This window comes from Grus americana, chromosome 9 (assembly GCF_028858705.1).
Source record: "Grus americana isolate bGruAme1 chromosome 9, bGruAme1.mat, whole genome shotgun sequence".
Lineage (NCBI taxonomy): Eukaryota > Metazoa > Chordata > Aves > Gruiformes > Gruidae > Grus > Grus americana.
Window position 1 is genome coordinate 26,705,963 of NC_072860.1, and position 22,443 is coordinate 26,728,405.

Genomic DNA, 22,443 nt, shown 5'->3' on the forward strand with positions numbered 1-22,443 from the left:
GAGGGGAATTGTAGGAGGGTGAAAATGCCCTGGATGGCTCTGGGTGGCTGCGTTCGTGGTGCCTCACCTGAATGGCTCAAGCAGAGCCTGATTTTTAGGCGACAAGCGTCTGGCACCCTCAGCAAAATCTGATGTCGTCTCAGTCTGCGTCCTGAATCCTCTGCGGAGGCTTGGATGGCTGCCCGCCACGGCTCCTGCCAGGAGCCCTCAGCGATGGGGAACTCGCATGTCTCCTCTTGGAGAGGCAGGAAAACCCCGTGGTGCTGCCTGCGAGAACTTGTCCTGGGGTACAGTTAACAGTTCAACTTTCTCTTTCCGTGGGAAGGACTAGCTTATCCAGTGCCATTAAAGCCACCTGTGAGTCACTATCAGTTCTGTCCCTGTCCTTGAGAAAAAGGTAACGTATGCTTTGGGAAACTGAATTCAAGCCTAGCTTCACTACTGCATGACTCCAGTTTAAACTGGTAAAGAGTTGCTGATGCAAAACTGGACCAGTACGTGCTAGTGGCGAATCAGGCCCTCAAAGGAAAAAATTTAATTTGAGTATTTTGGACCAAGCGATACAGCTGCTGTGTGACTCTGCAAACAATGTACGCCAGGTTGGGCTTGCCCCGGGATAACCGATGGATACTTTATGTTGGCACAGTTATCAGGACACTTATGGCATGAATACATTTCTTCGCCTCAGTGTGAGGATGTCTCGAAAAAGTCAGGAAAATAACGGTTCAGGACAGCCACCCTTAGCAAGCTGTGAGTGGCAGTCAAGGGATGGGGTCAGGACAGACAAAAACACCAGCCCAAACCCTCTGCGTAGTCATCTTCCGCTTCTCATTTCTCTTCCGTCTTGCTTTTTTTTTTTTTTTTTTTTTAATTTACTCTTCATTGTGTCCTATTGTGGGCACTTATTTTCACTTTCAAACTCATGCCATTCCACAAACTTTTTCTGCCTCCTTTAGTTTGTACCAGGCTGGACTCCCCTGTGCCTGGCCTGGCGGCAGGGTGTTGCTTGCAAGGGGATTTCCTCCGGCGACTTCGCTGGCCTTTTCATCTCTGCCTAAACTGACCCTTTATGTCACTTTTCCAGTGTCTCACATTAAATGGTTTTTTTATTTGGTCGGGTTTCAATGACAGTTTTCCAAACACCCTTTGCAGCCTGAGCCACATAGCTTTTTCCTGCGAGCTCTGCGCATGTATTTTCCTGGGGATATGGATATTCTGGAATTGTTTGGCAGCATGGGGCTGGCAGGATGCGGTGGTAGCTGCCGGTGCCTGTGGCCGGATGCACAGGAGAGAGGGGCAGCACTGGGGGGGGCTCCCGATGCCAAATGCTGCTCGTTCATACCCAGGGCAGGAGGATGTGGGAGCTGAGCACTTCAAAGGCACCTGGAACAGCATTCTGAGACTATGTTTACTTACATACTTACGCTTGTTTATAAAGCTTATCTTTTTTTCCCCCGTATGTGCCCTAGCAGATACGCAAAGGGTGACCCCGTACCGCGCCTGCGCCCAGGAGCCGCTTTGGGGTTGGTGCAAGGGGAGAAGGATGATGCTGAGATCTGGGCTGGGGCCGGATGAACTTTTGGCATAAGTTTTAAAACAAACATCTGATACACTGTCTTTCCCAAGGGCTTAGCTCATCTGGGCACGACTTTGGATGTTTCCAGCCTGGTGTGCTCGGCTGGGAGGCAGCGGGCAGGGGTGGGGAGTGAGGATGTGCAAGGATGTGCAAGGGTTTCCTTGTCTGGAGCCCGCCCAGAGGCCTGGAAATCCCCGTCCTTGTGGGATGGCCAGCCCTCGCCGGGGTTTGGCAGGCTCTCGCAGGGACGTTCTGCTGCCCTGCAGATGTGATTGCTGTCTGCTGGCACTCCCAGGGCAGAGGGGCTGCTGCCTCTGCGAGGTTTGCTGCATTGCTGGGGGCACCTCAGATGCTCCAGGAGCACTTCTCTACCAAAATGCTTCTGGGGAAAAAATCTTATATTCCCTTTTAAGAAAAAAATTACTTATGTGCAGCTGCAGGTTTGGATCTTTCTTTCTCTTTTCTCTTTTCTTTTCTTTTCTTTTCTTTTCTTTTCTTTTCTTTTCTTTTCTTTTCTTTTCTTTTCTTTTCTTTTCTTTTCTTTTCTTTTCTTTTCTTTCCTTTTCCTTTCCTTTTCCTTTCCTTTTCCTTTCCTTTTCTTTTTCTTTTCTTTTTCTTTTCTTTTTCTTTTCTTTTTCTTTTCTTCTCCTTCTTTCTTTCTTTCTTTCTTTGAACAGCGAGGGTGGCATCTGGCGTTTTCCCTTCCCAAACTTGCCGGCAGTGGCAGCATGTCTCCCACCAGCAGAGGAACGTGGGTGATGCCAGGGTGCCCTGGGTGCTGGCAGTCCTCGCGCCCTGCAAGCCTGCAGGATTAGCAAAGGGGAAATGGGAGCAGCCCAGGCAGCAATTTCCTGCCCTGTGTTCGGTGCCTGGGTTCCCATATGGCACCAGTTGGGACACTGGCAGCAGTGCCAACCTGTGTGCCGCCGTGCCTGTGCCGGGCCACGACCGGCCGTCCCCCAGCAGCATGGACCCCGTCCCTGCCACCGCTGGTGAGTGAGCCGGTAGCCCTTGTGCTGGGGCTGGCAGCTTGGTGTGAAGGCTGTATCCAGACACCGTGTGTGTGCAGAGGTGAGGTATTTTACTATATATAATGACATATAGCTGTAGACACTAAGTACCTAGTATGTATATATAATACCTGTATTCTATTCTATTGTAATATATAATACCTAATATGTCCAGTATATGAATAGTGTGTGTACATATATATCATATATATATCATATATCACTATGAAGTTATACCATATGTATCTGTATCCATACAGAGACCGTGTGATATACATATACATATATATATATCTATATAGCATATGTCTAGTACCTGAGTATACTAGTGTACGTAGTACACACACACAGTGTGTATCTAATCTACCAGTATATCTCGTATGTGTATGTAGCACCTGGTGTGCATGCGCACATATACCAGCTGTACGTAGAAACGGACACAGCATACGTTAGCTAGTCCCTAGTGCATACGTGTCTTCGCCTCCACACCTATGCGCGTGGGTGCCGTGCATGCAGCGGCCCTGCGTGTGCCGGTGAGACACGAGCGCGCGTGGATGGACCCTGCACCCTGTACCGCGGGGTTCCGGGGGGGCGGGGCCGCGGGAAACCGGCGTGACCGTGACAGACATCGCGATCGGGACCGTGCCCCTCCCCGTGGAGGCGGAGCTGCCATTCCCGCCTGCCGCCGCGATGTCCCGCCGCCGGCAGGAGCCCGACAGGTGAGCGGGGACGGGGGTCTGGGGGGGCTCGGCTGCCCCCCGCCATGCGCCGCCCCGCCCCCGCGCCCCTCCCCACCATCCCCGGGACCCCCCGGGTCTGCCCGGCATCCCCCGGCCTCTCCCGCCCCTGTTATCCCCCATCCCTGCATCCTCCCGATGCCCCCCCCAACCTTTCCCGATGCCCCCCTGCGCCCCCAGCCCTTCCCGACCCCCCCGCCCTCCCAGCCCCTTCCGATCCCCCCAGCATCCTCCCCATCCCCCCCCCATCCTACCGTCCCCATCTCCCCGCACCGCCCCCATCGCCATCCCCCAGCATCCTCCTGTTTCCTCCATCCCCCAGCTCCACCTTCCACCCCCTCCAGCATCACCCCCCCCTCATCTCCCCCCCCATCGCCGGACCCCCCCGAAGGCTCCCTGCCCCGCGTTAGCGCTGAGCCCAGAGCGTCCTTCCCCCTTCCCCCCCCCCCCTCCAGGAAAGCCCCAGCGGGTTTGGGGCGCGGGGCTCAGCCTTGCACCTGCAGCGGGGGGCTCCCCGTTCCCCGTTCCCCAGCGCCATGCCCCGCTCGGCACCCTCTCCTCCGGCAGACAAAAGCGCTGGGCGAGCCAGCGCCTTTCCTCCCCGCCGTTCCCGCTCCGCCCCGGGCCGCGCTCCGCTCCCCGGCTGCACCCCGAGTACTGGCTCACCAGCCGGCAGCTGGGGCCGTTTAGAAACGAGCCTGGTTATCTTTCGCCTCTAAAGCCGTAATCGCCAGCGGGGTCACCCCGCCTTGGCTTGGCTTCAGCGGGGGCTGGGAAACGCCATCGCAACCCTGCAGCTTTGCAGGGCAGGGGATGAAGCTGGCGGTGCCTTTCTTCCTTATTGCAGTTAATTGTGGGCAATAATTTCTTAAACTGAATAGAGCTGGGTTGGGGTTTTGGTTTTTTTGTTTTTTTTTTTTTCCTTTCCTTTCCTTTCCTTTCCTTTCCCTCCCTGCTTTTGTCCTCCATCGAGTGGTTTTTAGCTGAGGAGGAGGAGGGAAATGCAGCTGTGAGGGTATAAGCCTGCTGCAGGCAAACCTTATTTAGCAAGCCAGCACTTGGTGGAAGGGTTGCATAAACAGCGCTTGGCTCAGGCCCCATCTCTAGGGTTTTGTCCAAATTTTGCAGATACTGTGTAATTTTTAATTTTTTTTAAGATACAGTTTGGAAGCACAAACCCCGTTGTGTAATTTCCCATTCATGTCTGCAGTGAAACCCTGACCCAGTTTCTCCTGTGTGTCTAACTGTCCATGGCACCGTTTTCCCTGCCCTTGACTGACAAACTCTTAGAGCTCCAGGCTGCGTGGGAGCATCCCTGCGCAGCCGCCTGCCCTGCCGTGCTTCGCCCAGGACCCCCTTTGCTTGCATGGCTTCACCTAGTTATAGGTTAGGAGATTTAGTTTCCTGCCTCTACCGTTACCACCTATTTATTTTTTAATTTTGTGTTTGAGCCGTCCCAGCGTGGCAGCAGCTGAGCCGGTGACCCCTGTGGTGATGCCACCCTGGTGGCACCCCCCCCAACTGTCAGGTGCACCCCAGGGAGCTGAGGTCCAGAGCAGAGGGGCTGTGGATGCACGGCAGGTAGTGCGGGACGGTCAAAATCAGCCTCCTGAGCTGAGCTGCCGAAAACCAACTGCCGCAGCTTGGCTTCGCCATTGCCAGCATCCCTCGGCATCGCCGGGGCGGCACTGAAATCCCTCACCTGCCTCCAAAGAGTGAGGAAATATTTGATCTTTCCCTGTCTGCGTGGCGTAGGGCTGCTGTTCCAGCTGGCCGCTGGCGGGGCGGAGGGGCTGGGGTATTTGCTCGTGCCACCGAAGCGATGGAGAGCTGGATGTCACCTGCTGGTTTATGGTGACTGTGCCCAGGGCGATTCCCTTCCTCAGCAGCAGCTTTGACAGCGGTTATTTGGTGGGGCTGCAGGAAGGGCATTGTGGAGCTCCACAGAAAGGTTTCCAGACCTGGTCTTTATCCATAAATGATAAAACCAACACATTTCCCCTTTTCAAGAGCAAATGGAGACTGAAGGTTTGTCTGAATTTGCCACGGGCCACGAATGGGTGATGGGATCCATTGGAGTCATCTGCCACATCTGAGCCACCGTGTTTATCTGAGTTTCGCGCCTTGCTGAAGAAGATTGGTTGGATTGCTACCAAAACCAACGGGTCCCTGGCACACAAACTCCGGGTGCTTTGCAAAAGGGTCCGGGGCCGAGGGTTTGTGCCGGTGGGAAACGTGCGGGAGAGCCGGGTGTCCCTGGCACGGCAAGGGCGAGGGCCAGGGCCGTGGGTGATGTTAGAGAAAATTAATTTTTACTCACCAACCCCCCGTCCTAAGTTACCTTATAGCTCCAAAGGCAGGGAGCGATGCCAGCGGGCCGGGAGGTGGGTAAAGGCCCGCTCGTGTGGAGGTGTGGCAAGGGAGTGACAGATCTGCTCAGGGATTTCCCGTTTTGTCTTCCAGTGGAGCTGAGTCCCTCTCTTCAGATGAAAAAGGTACGATAATTTTGTCAAATGCAGTGCTTCAAATTTTTTTTTTTTTATGAGGAATGCCCATCCTTTGGAATGGAAATGACAATTTTGTAACTGCTGGCTTTACAAAACGCGATGTAATGCTTTAGTTTAATGGATAAGAGTTTTGATTTTTTTTTATGCTGATTTTAAAAATTCATATTCCTTTGCTATTTATTCCCTTCCTCTGGCCTGCATAGTACAAAATCACCAAGAGAAGAGTTAAATCTATTTCAAGCTTTATCCCCCGACTGCTTTTCTCTTGCAGAGGTGGCGGCTGGTGGTGCAGAGGGACAGGGCTCGGCCGAGGAGCACCCAGCGGGTGAGCACGCACGTGGCTGAGGGCTTTCCCGGGATGATGTGGCCGGCCTTGCACCCGCCATTTCCCCCCACCGTGATAACACCACAGTGTAGACACTGCTGCAACTCCTCAAGTCACTTGCTTTGCCATACTGGTTTCTCTTCAACTTAAAATTTTGAGAAAAAATTATTAAAACCATGTACGGCGCATCCCCATGAGTCATGTCACTGGTGGGACACACCAGCTCCCACCGATGCTTCTCCCGCCTCATGTGCATGTCATGGAAAACCATGATTTAGCTGGGTGAGCTGAGATGTGCCAGGGGTGAAGCTCCAAAATAGTCCCAGGTTGTACAAAACATTAAAATTAAGCATCTTGAACATCCCATGTACCCTTCAGAAGGGCCTGGGTGACCCCAAAGTCTCCTCTGATCCTGGGATGTGATGCTCCGATGCTCCTCTCTGCTTAAGTATTTTTTTCTACTCTGTTACGTTATCTAACTTGCTGACCAACCTGAAGTATTTATACTTCTAGTTGTATCCTTTTCCTTACCTGTGGCATTGCTTTATTTCATTCTGCCTGTGACTAACGGAGTGTAATTTCGTTAAGGAGAGGATGGTTTCGAAAACAGCTCCAGCAGTAGCTCGGAGGAGGAGTCAGGTGAGCGTCGCGTTGCGATTTATGTATGTTCTCACTTTTGGAAATGCACGCTCAGTTTCAAGCAGCCGCTTTTCATGGGAATAGTCCCAGGGTTATTGTATAAGACTGTTAATTCAGTGATTGCACGCTGCAAAGCAGAATGATATTTTCATGACCAAATTATTTCCTAGCCGTTCGGTTTTGAGCAGAGCAATAATAGAGGAGCAGCAGCTAATGTTGCTTTAGCCTCATGGACACAATACACGCAGATGTTTTTACACCGCAGTAGTTGTCCAAACACCAAGAGGCTATAAATCTGCTTAAAAGTTGGCAGCATAAGTGGGAAAACAGGATGGACAGGAAAAGAATTAAAGGAAGCGTTCGCTGTTGATGAAAAGCCTGCGGGTTTGCGCTTACACGGGATACACCACCAGCAGTTTATTCTGGTTTGGTGCAAGACTGATAGCCTTTGGTGAATAATTACAACGCTTTTTCTCATCAGATGCGGAGGAGTCGGATGGAAGAAGGTCGGGTGAGTGTGCTTTTGTTTTGTTCCTTACATCCACCTTGCAAAGCGTGAGGAAGCCAACGCAGATAAGCGATGCACGAGGGTAGTGATATGCGATGGCAAGAGAGCGATTTAGCGCTGGCCCAGCCGTCGCCTCCGTGCCTTTCGGTAAAACGACTCGCTAGAGAGTGTACCCAGGAAGGGGGGGGTGCGCGGGGTGCATGTGCGCTCGCTGCCGCTGTTTGCAAATGGAGCCCAGCGCGGGGCTGCGGGCACAGGGAGAAGCCGGAGGGGGCTGAGGCACCCTTCCTCTCCCGCGTGCTGCGGGTGGCCCCGGGTCGGTGCAGCCCCGCTGCGGCTCGGGGACTGAACTAACATCGCTGTGGGAGGGCAGCCAGCGCGTTGCCTCCTGCTTTCCGGGCTGTTTGCTGCAGCAATAACGTTCTCTGCCTCTCCCGCGTCTGCCTGCCCAGGAGGGTGTTGATGTCCCGGGGTGACTTTGGGACAGGCTGGCTGGAGTCCCTGCTTGCAGGGACGGGTGTTGGTGGGACGGGGAGCGGGAGCGAGCGGCACAGCGCCCGTGCTGGCCCCGGCAGCCAGCCCTCCCTCGCACCTTGTCGCAACAGCTCTGCAGCTCGGCTTCTGCAAAATCCACCCTTCGGGCTAAAAGCTTTTGCCCGGTGTGCCAGCTCTGCTTGCTTTCTGGTGTGTTGGCTGGTAGCGAGGAGGATTCAGGCACTTTTAAATCATTTTAGGGGTAAATACACTGCAAATAGCGTGGTTATTTGCGCGCTGGGAAGCGCTGCTGCCAGCTTCCATGCTAGGTGGTTGAACTTTGTACTTGGCGCAGTGAGACTCATCCTGGGCATGAATCTTTTTTTAAACCCTGTGAAAATTTCCAGTAGTTTGGGCAAGTTATGAGCTTTTGACAAAAGTCATATCCTGATACTCAGCTTCATCCCTACGCTGTGCAAAGCCTGCGCGTGCAGGTGTGCAAGTGTGTGTGCAAGAACTTCATCTTAGGAATGTTCTCATTAGGTTTTTATGAATGTAAGCAAATTAAATTGGTGGGTTGTCCTTGCTGAATATGAGAGCAGAAACCTGCTGGAGGCTGAGGCATTTGCTGCAAACTTCTTTTTTGTAGATGAGGAACAGGAGGAGAAGGAATTGCTACCGCACTGCGATGAATCAGGTAGTAACAGATCTCTTGAGGGGTGGGTTTTTTTCTGAGTGTTTAATTACTTTGCTTTTAATGAGCTGATCTTCCTGTTTTCTCACTAGGAGTGAACTGTCCGCCCCCCTGTGAGCACTGCAGAAATCAAAATGTGCGTTTATTAAAAAAAACCAACCCACATATTTTGCATGAGATAATTTGCAAATGGTAATTCTGCTCTCTCATCACCTTTTTAAATATGTATTTTTTTAAATCTATTTATAGGACCAGAAGGAGCAAGTGACCCCTAGGAGACTTTCTGGAGGTCAATATATGTACGTATTTTTTAATATAATGGGTATACATTTACATTGTTCTCATCAAGATACTTCTCTCTTTGGTTTAAGTGGGAAAAAGACTAATTTGCTGCACAAATACATTTGGAGGTTTATCAGAAGATGCCCCCAAATCTTTAAAAATAAACAATTTAGAGCAGCCGCCTGTGCTGCCTCCAGATCCTGGTCCAAGGAAGCTCTTAGGACGGCTTCTTGCCTGCCTCGGCTTGCTGCAGTAATTAACATCGGGCACATTTTAATGTGCTCATTTCAGTCTGGACACACGTGAGGGGTCTTGCCCTGCTTCACAGGAATACTCGTCCTCCCCATTTGCGCTGACCTTGCATTTTTCTTTGGGTGCCAGGCTCGTTCTCCCTCTCTCTGCCTTGGAAGTTGTCGTCAGCGTGTGACGTCGGCATTGTCCGTGTATGATGTGGATGCTGTCAGTGTACGATGTTGGCTCCGACGTCGATGGGAGCTGGGCTTGAGCTCTTTGTGTAAAAGCAGCTGCTTCGTTTGCAGGAAACGCTGTGCAGAACATTAATTACAGCTATTTTGCAGGCACTGGCTAGGTCCTCCTGGCCAGTTTTTAACGCTCCAGTGATGGTTTAAACAGAGAGACTGGAGGAAAAAAAAAATCCTTATGGCTTCTGTGCTATTCAGATAAAGTGCTCTGTGCTTGTTGGGAAGGGAGTTTCTCTCTTATCCCTTGCAAACCACACTTTTATGGTATTTACTAGGCAGCGGAAACTAAACTAACGGGGTCACTCTTGCCCACGGCAGGGTACGGCTGGATGCGGAGGGGACTTACCAGTGCAGTCTCACGGGCTTGATTTTTGAGGTAACGGGGGCCGTCAAAATCACATACTCCCTCTTATCCTGGAGCAAATACGCCAACCTCGTGGAAAAGCCATGGATCGTGGGCGGCCCCCTCTTCGACGTGCACTGCGACTCAGCCCCCGCTCTCACCTCCATCCAGTTTCCCCACTCCCTCTGCCTGAGCGGTGAGTGCCTGCCATCGGCCCGGCGGGTGCGGGCGGCTGCCGGCTCCCCGGCGCAGGAGGTGCTGAGGCGGCCCCGTGTCCCCGCAGATCACGGCGCTGGCATGGCCTTCAGGGTTTTGCACGTCAAAGGCGAGGGCGCAGCCATCGAGCCCTCTGCCGACTACTCGGCCTCGCACGTGAAGTGGCTGGTGAGCTCGCTCTCGCCGGTGGGACCGCTCATCCAGAGCCAGGAGCCGGTGCAGTACCACGGCGCCGTCATCCTCTACAAAGTCATCGACGAGCATCCCTCCTTATCCTTTCGGGTCTACGTGGCTACAAACAACGACTCCTTTATAAAGGTGTGGCTCGCGTCGGGGGCGTAGGGTGGCATGATGTAGAAATACTGGCAGGGTCGGTTACGGGGATGTTATGTTCGGGATGGGGCGTGGCGAAGAGATGCTCTTCTCTCACCCCAGTGTTTGCACGCAAAGCTCTGGGTATATACGTGTGTGTGTATATATATAATGAGAATTCCATACTGGAAAGGTCTGCCAAGTTAGGATATGATATTTAAGGAATTATACCAGCCTGCATGCTCGCTCACAAGCTGCAATAGAGGAGAAATACATCAGAAACCGGTTTTCCACCAAAATCCGCGGAGCTCAGGATTTGTACCTGAAAGAGCTTCTTGTCCTCTCACCCATTCCCCGCTACAAGAGGCAGGCAAAGGCTAGGAGAGGACTGCAACAACGAACCTTCCTTTTATCGGGGTTGCAAACTCTTCTATCTAACGTCACCCATGTAGCGCAATAGCTGCAGAAGTTTATTCGATGGTTTTTGAGGACGGTGTTTAGTGCACAGCTCTCTGTAAAGTTTGCCGCGTGGAACAGGTCGCGGCCGTTCTGTAGAGCTGGGGCCAGAGAAAAGCCCAAGGAGCCGCATTAACACAGGTTTTCAACGTTAATTCCTTTACTGAGGCGAGTAACTTTTAAATCCTATTTTTCAATTTTAGGATATCTCAAGAGCCGTAAAACATTCAAATAAGAAATTCGTTAAAATTGACAAGCCCCCTGTATGCCAAAAATTACTTCAGAAAGGAAAGAGGTATAGATTAGTGTGTGAGCCAGAAGCTGAAATAACTCCAGAGGTAAGTCCCCCCCCAACCCTCACTTTGTGCCTTGCAGCTTGATTAGAAACGTGGTCCAAAATGGCTTTTTTTGCACGTTCCTGCGCTGGCATTAAGGGTGTTTTTTACATCCATTTGCTGTGGCTGCAGAAAGCATTTGCCTCTTAGAGCCCTAACATTTTGGGATGAAATCCTGACGCTAAAGTCAACAGCAAAACTCTGGGGAGATTGTAATTGGGCTCAGGTCTGTGCCAACAGCCAAATACCTCCTGTTTAATTTACGTTTTGGATAAACATTTATTTTCACCTACTTTTACATTGTATAGGAAATTGAATTTGTTGATGGATCTCTCTTGAAACTAAAAAGCTACATTGAAGTCTATTTGGAGAAACCCGACGACTTCACCTTGTCTTTGGTTGAGCTCGAGTCTGATGCGACCGTATGGAAAGCAAAACTAAGGGAGAGTGAGTCTTTGGTCTTCCCACGACTGGTTTCTTCCTGCTGAAAAGATGCAGGAATCGGGGTATAATTCAGCCCTTAGATGCATCTAAATTCCTGCTGTTAAAATCGTGAGGTTTGGAGCGATAAAACACAAAGAAAAGAGCTCCAAGAGGTTGCGTAGCGGATGTTGCGGTAACCTGCAGAATCCCTCGTGAGCAGCCAGGCGAAGGCTTCGGGGCTGCGGGCTGTGCGGGAGGATGCTCCGCTTTAGTTTTACTTCCTGGGAATAATATGCGATCTCTGTTGTATATGATAGATGGCGTGCTGCCGCACGTTGGATAAAAGGGGAAAAATCATCTCGTTGTATAAAATCTTAGCTCAGCAGCCGGAATCCCCCCAGCAGCTTGCTGTGGTGCCTGAGAAGTGTTGGATGTAGGGCGTAGCAATGGGAATTCCTACCTCACCTCTTGTTTCCTCTGAAAACTGTTTACCAGGTGACTGGATACATTACGATCAGAACAAAAACGAGCAGAAGAGAAGTGCAGTCAGTAAGTCGATTTGAAGAGAAGTCGGGGTCGCTTATTTTCGGTGGCGTAGCTCAAGCGATGCGCAAGAAGTGACATCACCTCTCGCTTGCTTCTTAGGTGTCAAAAAACGGAAACCAGCCCTCAGCATTTTGGAAGAGGAAGAGCTGTGTAGCAAAAAGCAAAAGACTGGCAATACCACAGGTAAACCATTTCTGTGTCGGGTAAAATAACAGGTTTGGGTTGTTGGGGGTTGTTTTGTAGCCTACGAGTTGAACCTGAGCTCAGTTTTCTAAAGCCTTCCACGAATCTGAGTATGAAATACAGGAGGGGACAGTGCTGCTTTTGTCGGTGCGGAATTCGTACCTGCATTTGTATGCTTTGGTACACTGTCATTCGTTCAGTAAGTAAATGGGGAGAAGCAGCTGGGAAATTTGCTTTGTAAGGGTCAGCTCAAATGGTATTGTCTTCTAAGACTGGGCAATAGTGGCTGTTTTTGAAAGAGGTTTCCACTACATGTCTCAGATTTTGCATTTGAGATGTCTCCTGAGACATAACAAGCTATTTTTCTGGGAAGAGAAAAGAAAAAAAAAAATCAGCTCCCATTTATTGTTGACGTGTGATGTCCCAATGGTCAGAAGTGCTTGGTGTCTGGGAGCTCCCACCCAGAAACTACTCATCTACTAATAGTTACTTGGAAAAAATACAGAAGAAATCATGTTAGTTCAATAAATAATGAAAAAAATCAGCAAAAGTAGCTGTGTAGGTGTTTATTTATGGGTGCATGTAGCCACCAGAGGGAGAGCTTCCGTCCCTCAAACCCTCAGTTTTATGTGCAAGTGATGACGTGGAGCAGGAGAGCGGCTCAGTCCGTGTAACTGCGCGGGCTGAGACTTCTGAGCCATTGTAATTAAAGGAAAACCAAACATCTGGAGCAGCTGTAGGTGTCACGAACAACGGGCATCTGACCTTGCCGGGAGATTCGAGCGCTTAGCATGGCCTTAACGTTGTATGTCTCAAAATCTCGGGGTGCTTGGTAACCTGACGTACCAAGGGAGGTTCTTCTGCTGGGTGAATAGCTGCTTATGAATGGAAAAAAAACCCAGCAGCCAGCGTGCAATCAGATGTTGTCATCTTCAAGAGCCAGGCTTCTTAGTCCTTCAGGTGCTTTCTCCAACCTTACTGGATAATCTGAATAATAAGATCCCCTTCATTGTCTATCCCCTGGCCATGCACGGAACTAAGAGCTTCGTTTAGTTACAAGTCTAATGGGAAGAGCAAAGCTGAATCTGATTTTTTGTTCTATGGCTTTTCAGATGGAATTGAAACAAAAATCTTAACTGACCAACAGCTGATGGTGATCGCAAAGTTGTTTGGCAGGCAGTGGAGAGAAATTGCCATTGAGTGTCTTCAGATGGAAATGAAAGACATTGAGCAGATTCAGGCAACGGAGGAAGAAGTTAATATGCAAAAATTTCTGGTGTTAAGCAAGTGGAGAGACAGAGAGCAAAGCAATGGAACCGCAGAAGCTTTGTACAGGTGTCTGCAAGAAAAAGCATCCTATGAGATACTGCAAGCCCTGGAAGGTATCGCCTTCCCATTACGTTTAATTACATCAGTGTGTTTCAGATGTATTTTAAGAACTCGCATCAGAGAGTTTACTGAATACCTAGTACATGTTTTACTACATAGGTCAGAATTGTCTCCCTTCTGATATTAGCAATGACTTTCTTGTGGCATTTTTATACTTCCCTTCAGAAACTTATATAAAATAAATAATCTTTTTGCACTGACTGTGTTGAGAGTACTCTCGGCATGACCTAGCCGTCATGGCCAAACCAGTCAGCGTTGTGTACCCAAACCAGTTCTTGGTTTTCTCAGGAAGTCCAAAGAAGAGATGTTTGGGTCTTTACTCCGACGTATTTTAGGAAGGGTTAATTAACACCTTCCCCTGACGGATGACTTAGCGGTTTGGTCCTGCAGACCCGTGTGTGTGTATGTATTTCCTTACAAGCCAAGGGGAACCTTTCTCAAAAAGGAAATATATAATTTTTTTTTTTTTGGGGGGGGGGAACAGGCAAAGCTTTGCTCTTTCTTAACTCTCCCTAAAAGCAGCCTGGTTGTGAAGCGTGGAGAGCCGCTCGTGCTCCCTCGCTCATCTGACCCTCACAAACCTTGTGCTGTGGCACAGGCTTTTAATACCTTTATTATTCAACTTGACTGTTGCAATGGCTTCTAGGGACCGGATAAAGGTGTGTTTGTGCTGTTCCTTTCCTCAGGTTTCTTGGCTCGGTGCTGAGCTGGTGAAGCCGCAGCTAGAAGGAGCGTGGTGGGAGCTTCCCCCAGCCAGCCGTTCCGCTTCTCCGGCCGCTTCCTCGGGATCTCGCTGAGATTCGGGAAGGAAGATCACTCAGCGGAAAGTTTAGGCAGCATCTTTGCAAGAAATGTGAATGAAATTTTGCGTGGATATAAGCGCACGTCAGACTTTCAGGAGCAATTACTCGTGTGGTGGATCCCGGCAGCGCGGTATGGGGAAACCCAGCGCTTCCACCCAGCTTTGTCTCATTTGAGCCAGTCCTAAAAGGCAGGAACACTGGGCGAAACCAGTTTGCCTTGTTCAGGTATATGATCCTTATCTGGAAACGTTTTTATTTACATCAGGGAAATAGAGGGAGAAAAGTTATTCAGTAACTTTCTTTCCTATTAAAAAAAAAAAAAAATTGAACTGCCAAAATCATGAGGTACATTGTATTTCTCACAGATGCCCAAGATCAGGGAAGAATAATCCTAAACTTGCAGATAAATTCCTTTGCATAATCACTGTATATATACATAATTACTGTATATGCTCATGTACATTCAGTCCTTGTTAAGCTGTGGTTCTGTTTTCTAAAAACCCAAAGACTGGTTTCATGGGAGCACCACTATTAACTCCAGGCAGCTTTGAATTTTCCCTGGGAATTTCTTCTTCACTCTTTTCTGTCTCAGTTTTTATGAGATAATTTTTTATGTTGTATATTTTTTTTTGTATTATAAACTTTTTACACTTTTTTTTTTACTTGATTAATTTTAACTTGAATAGAATTAGGTGCTTAAATGAAAATGGGAGAAGCCAAAATCTCTGCGAAGGCTGTTACTCTGGCGGTAATGCACGTACTGCAGAATTGTGAAAGGTATGGAAATAATGTTATTTGCAGAAGAGAGCAGTGACCTGATGCGGGAGATTGTCTTGTTTTTAAAGACACGGGATTCATTTGAGCATCTTCCTCTGTGTATGTTTATGAAAGAAAAAGCATACTTTTAAAAAAATAAGGATTAAAAAGGAAACATTTGAAGTATTTACGTATGATTTTTGATTTTTTTTAAATGTCTTTTAGCTATTGGATGAAATGTTGCAAGGTTGTATGCAGCGGGCCGTCTTGCCAACCTTTGATGCTCCACTGCTACGTACATCCCAGGGGGTGGCCGAGGAAAAGGGCTGTGTTGGTGCCCAGGACCTCGTGGGCTCTTCTGCTGATGGGCCAAAAGGCTGTGGGAGGCAGGGAGGCTCGTGTGGGGCTCTCCACCCCACCGCCGAGCTGCCCTTGGCTCTTCTCTCTGGGACGAGCAGGGGGAAATTGCCATCAGGGGGACCTTTAAGATACCGAATAAAAGCCAAAGCTTTAACAGGACCCTCTGGTGAGAAGCAGAAATCAATAAGTCTAAGCTTGACATGAGATGCTTATTTGTAATAGTGAAGGTAACTGGATAGCGTAGCGGATGGTCAGAAGAGATGATGAGGTCTTCAATCTTCAGGTTCTTTAAATCAAGAACCTCTTAAAAAAATGTATATTGTATTTCTGTGGTCAGTTTGGCTCTGTTCAGTGCTTGCAGGCAGAAGGAATTAAAACGTTTCAGTTGCATAAGGACGTGAAGGCATCGAGGCGTGAGGTTGCTCTTACCTTACGACTCTGTCTAGGGACCACAGCTCTGGTTCCATTAGAAAGCTCCGGGATGTGTAAGATTACGTGGTAAGGGCTGGTGTGGTGTGCAGGTAAGGCCAAGCCTTGGGGAAGAGGTCCCTGAGCTGTCCTCTCGGCGTCTGGAAGAGCCGGTGGTCCCACCAGCCCCTTGGCATCAAAGGGTGCTGCTCGGGGGTCCCCAAAGAGGTGGGAGGATAGAGCTTGGAGAAACCAAGCAAGGGGAGAGAGCTGAAGAACGAGGTGCCGATGGGGTGACGAGAGGCAGCGGAGGCAGCGTGGGAGCTGGTCTGGACACGGCCAAAGTCACTGCTCGGCCAAAGAGGGGATGGACACCTTCATCTGGGCAGACTTACGTCCTGCGGGCAGGAACTGAGAAGAGAGTCATCTCGGCATCCCTCCTGGCCTCCCTCCTGGCCTGCAAAGCTGTGCAGAAACAATTTAGCCATTGATGTCAGCGGGGCCAGGATTTCACCCCAGAAACGATGTGACCAGCTGGAAGAATCACTGGAAATGAGGATGAAATCGAGGGGGTTGCTTTGAGTGCTCGGCCTGAGAGGAAAGCCGCAAGAAACACATCTGATGTAAGTAACAAGATGGAAACAGGATTTTAAAATATGATACCAGTGCTGACTGTTACTATGGTATACCGCTTACGTGCCTGCAATATTCAAAGTATTTTAAAAGTAGAATCAATATGATAACATCATATTGATCAAAATTATATCTCAAGAAAGAAAAAAAAAGTCACCACATTTTTAATGCAAACTTTAATTTTATTAGGCAATAAATAGAATAAATAAGGAATATCATAATAAATAAATTGATTATTATAAATATATTTCAATTTCTGAAAAGGACAGCTGAATAAATAAATCCGTTAAATTACAGTTGAGTGTTTGGTGGTTTGAGAACATTTTGGTACTATGATGTAGCTTATTTTCTAGAAATTTAGAAGTTTAACATGGTAGCTTAAAAGGCACTGCCAACAGCTCACTAAAACATGATTTATAAGAAACTCTGTGAAATATTATGCGCTCAGTTCCTAAAAAGCCCCCAACCACCTTGCAGGGTATTGACCCTACTATTTTTTTTTTTTTTTTAATTCAAAACATCCTTAGGTCAAATTTATACCCAAAGTGCTGGAGGGCTGGGTGCTTACAGCGAGCTCTCCGGAGCCGCCAGGTAGTTCATCATCCTGTTGATGGTGACCGTGCGGATTCGGAAGGCGTGAAGGATGCTGCAGAGCCTCATCCTCTCCTTGAAGGAGGACAGCCCCGCGCCTGCCGACGGCTGCGGCACGCTCCCGCTGCTGGTCTTCAGCGCCTGGGAAGAGGTAGGGGCATTACAAGCTGTCACCAGAAAGGGGCTAAAACAAAAGGCTCTTTAGATTTTTCACCCACCCACCCCCCCCCAGTGATAAATGACGAGACTTAGAAATAAGAATGTATTCTCATAAATGAAAAATTTGAAATATGTAGTGGTATAATTAATAGACTTAGGATATGCAGCTGCAGTTTCTTCAAAACAAAAATGTCCGTTCATGCACAGAGGCTCTTTCTGCCCAGGAATAACGCTGCTTTTTAAAACCTAAGCCTAAGCCTGTGGCTGGCTTTGTCTAGCAAGCCCTTAGACCGAGCTCGTTTGCCTGCGGCCGGAATCTCCAGGCTATGGGGAGGTGCTGTGTCAATACAAAGGTAATTAGCTTTTTATTAAACAAACAAACAAGGTTTTAGCATCTATTTCCTGTACTCACTAATAATCTTTATCAAAGTTCAGTACATCCTGTGCCGTATTCAGTATACCAGGTGTATTATATTTCAGTATTTGAGGGAGAAATAGAGCTATGCCCCTTTTACTCTATCTTTTACTCTGGTTTTGAGGTTTCTGAGGAACTGGCAGAAAATCCTGTACCCCATCTGCTTGTGAGAGTGGGGCAGCGTGAGAGAAAGAGGGCGGCTAAGGAGCCAGACGTCTGAGTCCTGATGTGCTCACCGTCTCGGCAAGGCAAAAATATGCAGTGCGACACAATTCATAAGAATCAAGTCCCTTCTAGGAAAACCAGTAACAGATAATTTTTTAAATTACCAGAGTAAAGAAAGGTCACTATTTGACTGACTAGAGAACAGAGCAAACTGGATTAAAAACTCTGGGTTAAGACGGAAAGAGTAGAAAGGAAGGAGACAGAAATACTTACTTTCATCATTTCGTCGATAGTTGCCAGCACATTTTGATCATTGAAGTTCTTCAGCTCTGCCCTGTAGGCATTCAGATCCTCATAGATGCCCTGCAGGCATTTACTCTGCAAAAGTCAGAATTATTAGGGAACGCAGGAATTTGTTGTTAAATGCTTTAAACATACAACAAGCAAAAAAAGGGGTTCTTTGGGGAAACTTGCAATTTACCGTATCAAAAGTAGATCTTTCTAGTGCTGGACAGTTTCCAGTCTGCAAATTAAAGAAGAAATGAGACACGGTGATTTTGTGGAAGTGTGAATTATACAGCTGTTCCATGACAATATGACGCTGAAACTTGATATATATATATATATTTTTTTTTTTACCCCTGGATCTTCAGATGTGCAAGCTTTTATCGTGTTGATTTGATTCTTAGTGATATCTTCAAGATCAACCTCTTCAAGGGTACATTCAAATCCCAGCGTGCCGAGCTCCTGTGTTAAAAAGGGAATAAAAAGGGGTTATTGACTCAGTTTCATGGTACTGTATATATATATATATATGTAAATACACACAATTATAAGTGATGTGTCACAGCTGCCTGCGCTTAGCTGAATCCTGGGAATGAGGCTGTGTGAGGACGATGGTTAAACACAAAAGCTAGAAAATAGACTAAGAGACCGAAGCGCATGTGGCAGTTGTGCTTAATGGGAATAAGCTTGGGCTTCGCACAGATTTGTTTTATATGTTCTTGCAAATTGCACTGCCTCCGTTACTTTAGATTATTCTCTCAGACGCTGAATTTATTGAGAACTTTAGGTGGCTATAGTTTCAAATGTAAAGTCTCTCCCAGAAAGTGAAAAATAACTAATGTCATCCGCATAGACATTTAACGGTGCTCACTGACCCACTGCAAGTGTGGGAACAATGCACCTATTTAGCGGTGGGGGTTTTTGTAGGTCTCCGAGATGAAGCTTGCCACAATAGCAGGGAATTTTAGCAAAAATAATTTAAAAAAATCCCCTTGGCACTACTGCCAAGAGGCTTTAGCGTGGAAAGATGCTGCTACAGCACCAACCCGACGACACCAACAACATGCAAACATAATGACAAAGTTGGGAGCAGGTATTTCTGAGCCAGCTCTGCAGAGGCCTTAGAGAAAGAGCATGTTCAAAACTGAGAGCACTCAAATCAGCTGTCGATGCATTGCTGGTGCCGGTAATGGTGTGTGTGTTTCTGTGGGGCTGCGGTGATTGAGGGCTGAGAAAGACACCTGAGCGAATCCCCGTCCTAAAGGGCTGGTCAGAGGAGGTGTGAAAGCAAAGACCAGTTACAGAGTCCTAAAGGAAGAGTACAGAGAGCATCCGTCTGCCTGGGTCCCCTCAGCAGCCCATCGCCTCCTTGCCTGGGTACCATCACTGCCCGCCTGGGTACCATCACTGCTCCATCACTGCCCGCCTGGGTCCCACCACCAATCCATCACCTCCTTGCCTGGATATCGTCACCGTCCTCCTAGGTCACTGCCTGGCTTGGTACGCTCACCAACCCCTCACCTCCTTGTGTGGTTTCCATCACTGTCCTCCAGGGTACCATCACTGCCTGCCTGGGACCCGTCACCGTCTGGCTTGGTACGCTCCCCAGCCCATCACCTCCTTGCCTGAGTCCCACCACTGTCCTTCTGGGTACCCTCCCCAACCCATCACCTCCTTGCCTGGGTCCCATCACTGTCCTTCTGGGTACCCTCCCCAACCCATCACCTCCTTGCCTGGGTCCCATCACTGTCCTTCTGGGTACCCTCCCCAACCCATCACCTCCTTGCCTGGGTCCCATCACTGTCCTTCTGGGTACCCTCCCCAACCCATCACCTCCTTGCCTGGGTCCCATCACTGTCCTTCTGGGTACCCTCCCCAACCCATCACCTCCTTGCCTGAGTCCCACCACTGTCCTTCTGGGTACCCTCCGCAACCCATCACCTCTTTGCCTGGGTCCCATCACTGTCCTTCTGGGTACCCTCCCCAACCCATCACCTCCTTGCCTGAGTCCCACCACTGTCCTTCTGGGTACCCTCCCCAACCCATCACCTCCTTGCCTGGGTCCCATCACTGTCCTTCTGGGTACCCTCCCCAACCCATCACCTCCTTGCCTGAGTCCCACCACTGTCCTTCTGGGTACCCTCCCCAACCCATCACCTCCTTGCCTGGGTCCCATCACTGCTCCATCACTGCCCTCCCGGGTACCGCCACCAACCCATCACCGCCGGCCCATGCCCCCTCCCCAACCCGCCACCCCCCCGCCCCGGCCCCTGGCAGACCTTCAGCCGGTGGAGGGAGGCGTTGGCGGCCGCCAGCATCTCCCGGGAGCGGCTCAGCCCGTCGGAGAGGCGGTGGCGGAGGGGCGGCGGCAGCGCCAGCGCCCGGGCGGGGGGCGGTAGGGCCAGCGCCAGGCAGAGTGCGGGCAGCAGCGCCCAGGGCCCTGCCCGCTGCCTGCAGCGCCGGACCGCGGCGCTACGCGGCGCTGCCTGCCCGCTGCTGCCCGCGCTGCCCGCACCGCCGCGCCGCTCCATGCTGCTGCCGAGGGAGCGGTGCCGGTAGCAGCGGGATGGCGCCGGTTTTTATAGGGGCGGCGGGGACGGGAGTTCCCCCTCTTCTCCTTTCCTTTCCAGCAGCCGCTGGGTGAGCGCTGGCAGCCGCGGGGCCGGGCCGGGGGCAGCCATCACTCATCCCGAGAGCGGCGGGGCCGCCGCCCGCCGGGAATCCCGGTACCGCGGGGCGGGCGGGGACCGCGTCCCGGGGCGGGGGTGGTGGTGGGGGTGGTGGTGGTGGTGGGGGGGGGTGGGCAGGCCCGGCCCCGTGCTCCTGCTCCTGGGGTCGCTGCCAGCGCCTGAGCCTGGCTGCGGATGCTGGGGGCGGATCCGGCACTTGCGGAGGCTGGAGGTGCGGGGCTCAGCACTGTGCCCTTTGCACGCAGCGTGCGGCCAGCCTATAAAAAATAAGAGTTACTTGAAGTATGTGTATGGCACACAAATAAGCTTTTCCATTTCCATTCTTTATTATTAAAAACTATAATGCTCAGATGTCATTAATGAATATTCATGAAAACCTGCCTGGAAACTTGCTTTTTTGCCGATATACTCGGTATAATCGCCAAATATTTCAATATTGGTCCATATTGCACGTGGCAATTCTTAGCCTGGACAAAAGGCTGTAGAAAACTTTTCTATCCGTCAGGTCTGCTGTGAAGTCAATGGGAATTTTGCTATTGACTTGGAAAGGAGCAGGATGAATCAAGAGTTTTATATTGCATTTTCAGATTCTTTTTATTTCAATTGACATCTTGTTTCCCATAAGAAGGTTGTGGTGTGTCTAGAGACTTACTTTGCTACAATACCAGCGCTGCATAATTTTCCAATATCGCTGTGTGTTTTCCATTGCTGCGCTAGTCATTAGGCTGTGGTTTTAACTTTGTGTAGGAGACTGTTTTTTCCTGAGCACAGAAGTGAAAGAGACCTTCAACGTACACTTGCATGCGTGTTCTTGAAAAGGCATCAGTTCGGCTTTCCAGGTTTCTTTGGCCAATGCTCAGGGTGTTGCCTACAGCAGCAGGGCATGAGGTTTCTCTTCAGGTGGAGCACCGACAATTTGAACAACAGCTTCTGGTTTGCGGCATTCCTGTGCTGCATTTAGGCATGTACTGGGATATTAGTTAGGGTTCTTTGTCCAAAAAGGGGAATATTTAGCTCAAATACCTTCAGAGGTCTCTGAATGCAGCTGCTATTGAATGGGCATTGTGCACAGAACAATTATCTCAGGGGAAGCCGTGCTTGGAGGTGCCTCTTCTCAACAGTCTCACGGTCCCGTAGAGAGGACTTTCCTTCCTGCTGCTGAGTCCCAGCTCGCGGAGGGATTTCTTTGTGACCTGAGGCAGTGAGGTGGGGGGAAAACTGGGGCTAGGGGGTCTCCAGCATGGGCTGCAGAAAGCTGGCTGCGATGGCAAGAGCGTCTTCCCAGAGAAGTTCACCCCGAAGGACCCCCCCCCCCCAGTAGCCCCCAGCTGAAAAACACGGGCTACACAAGTAGGACAGCCATGCAAGTAGGACACTTCTGGTTGCCTTTTGTGCAAAACCTTGAGCTATATTTCGCTTTCTTCATGTAATTTCTACCCCTAATGGTATAAGGCTCACAGATAATTTGCAAGGTGTCTCCTGTTGTTGCATAGGTGTTTCCAAAGCAGAAATGCTTTCTTGGTCGATGCTTCCTCAGCCCAATATTTAGGCAATATATTACTGAAACATGAGGTTGAAATTGCTGATAAAATGGAATATATCCTAATACCAGGGAGTGTATTTTTTCCTGTTAAAAGAAGAAATAATTGAATGTTGCTACATTTCCTGTTTTACAAATAGGAAGCTTTTCCCCAGTTATCTATAAAGAACCATGCCTGAATGATACCTTTGTCACCGCTCA

The 22,443-nt window shown here is 49.5% G+C and overlaps 2 protein-coding genes across 2 annotated transcripts; one reads left to right on the forward strand and one right to left on the reverse strand.

The window, feature by feature from the left end:
• The first annotated feature begins 3,167 nt into the window (after nucleotides 1-3,167).
• Nucleotides 3,168-15,182, forward strand: LOC129210249 (uncharacterized). Its single transcript, XM_054835997.1, has 16 exons — nucleotides 3,168-3,305; nucleotides 5,787-5,818; nucleotides 6,102-6,155; nucleotides 6,744-6,794; nucleotides 7,276-7,305; nucleotides 8,426-8,473; nucleotides 8,563-8,606; nucleotides 8,720-8,769; nucleotides 9,553-9,773; nucleotides 9,861-10,111; nucleotides 10,765-10,899; nucleotides 11,205-11,343; nucleotides 11,815-11,868; nucleotides 11,965-12,048; nucleotides 13,161-13,430; nucleotides 14,124-15,182. Exons 1-16 carry the CDS (start codon nucleotides 3,277-3,279, stop codon nucleotides 14,141-14,143), a joined length of 1,512 nt encoding a protein of 503 aa, XP_054691972.1. The 5' UTR covers nucleotides 3,168-3,276; the 3' UTR covers nucleotides 14,144-15,182.
• A 1,677-nt stretch (nucleotides 15,183-16,859) lies between these two features.
• IL12A (interleukin 12A) lies at nucleotides 16,860-20,570 on the reverse strand. Its single transcript, XM_054835747.1, has 5 exons — nucleotides 20,292-20,570; nucleotides 18,367-18,474; nucleotides 18,209-18,250; nucleotides 18,001-18,105; nucleotides 16,860-17,129 (listed from the first exon to the last, which is right to left on the reverse strand). Exons 1-5 carry the CDS (start codon nucleotides 20,541-20,543, stop codon nucleotides 16,962-16,964), a joined length of 675 nt encoding a protein of 224 aa, XP_054691722.1. The 5' UTR covers nucleotides 20,544-20,570; the 3' UTR covers nucleotides 16,860-16,961.
• Nucleotides 20,571-22,443: the final 1,873 nt, after the last annotated feature.

What these genes read in the sequence shown, in the direction of transcription:
- LOC129210249 (XM_054835997.1), top strand. Translation starts at nt 3,277, where the DNA reads ATGTCCCGCCGCCGGCAGGAGCCCGACAG. An exon ending in CTTTCTGGAGGTCAATATAT is followed by an intron (nt 8,770 to 9,552) that starts GTACGTATTTTT and finishes TGCCCACGGCAG; the next exon opens with GGTACGGCTGGATGCGGAGG. An exon ending in GCAGAAGAGAAGTGCAGTCA is followed by an intron (nt 11,869 to 11,964) that starts GTAAGTCGATTT and finishes CTTGCTTCTTAG; the next exon opens with GTGTCAAAAAACGGAAACCA.
- IL12A (XM_054835747.1), bottom strand. Translation starts at nt 20,543, where the DNA reads ATGGAGCGGCGCGGCGGTGCGGGCAGCGCGGGCAGCAGCGGGCAGGCA. An exon ending in CCTCCCTCCACCGGCTGAAG is followed by an intron (nt 18,475 to 20,291) that starts GTCTGCCAGGGG and finishes TTTTTAACACAG; the next exon opens with GAGCTCGGCACGCTGGGATT. An exon ending in CTATCGACGAAATGATGAAA is followed by an intron (nt 17,130 to 18,000) that starts GTAAGTATTTCT and finishes ACCTCTTCCCAG; the next exon opens with GCGCTGAAGACCAGCAGCGG.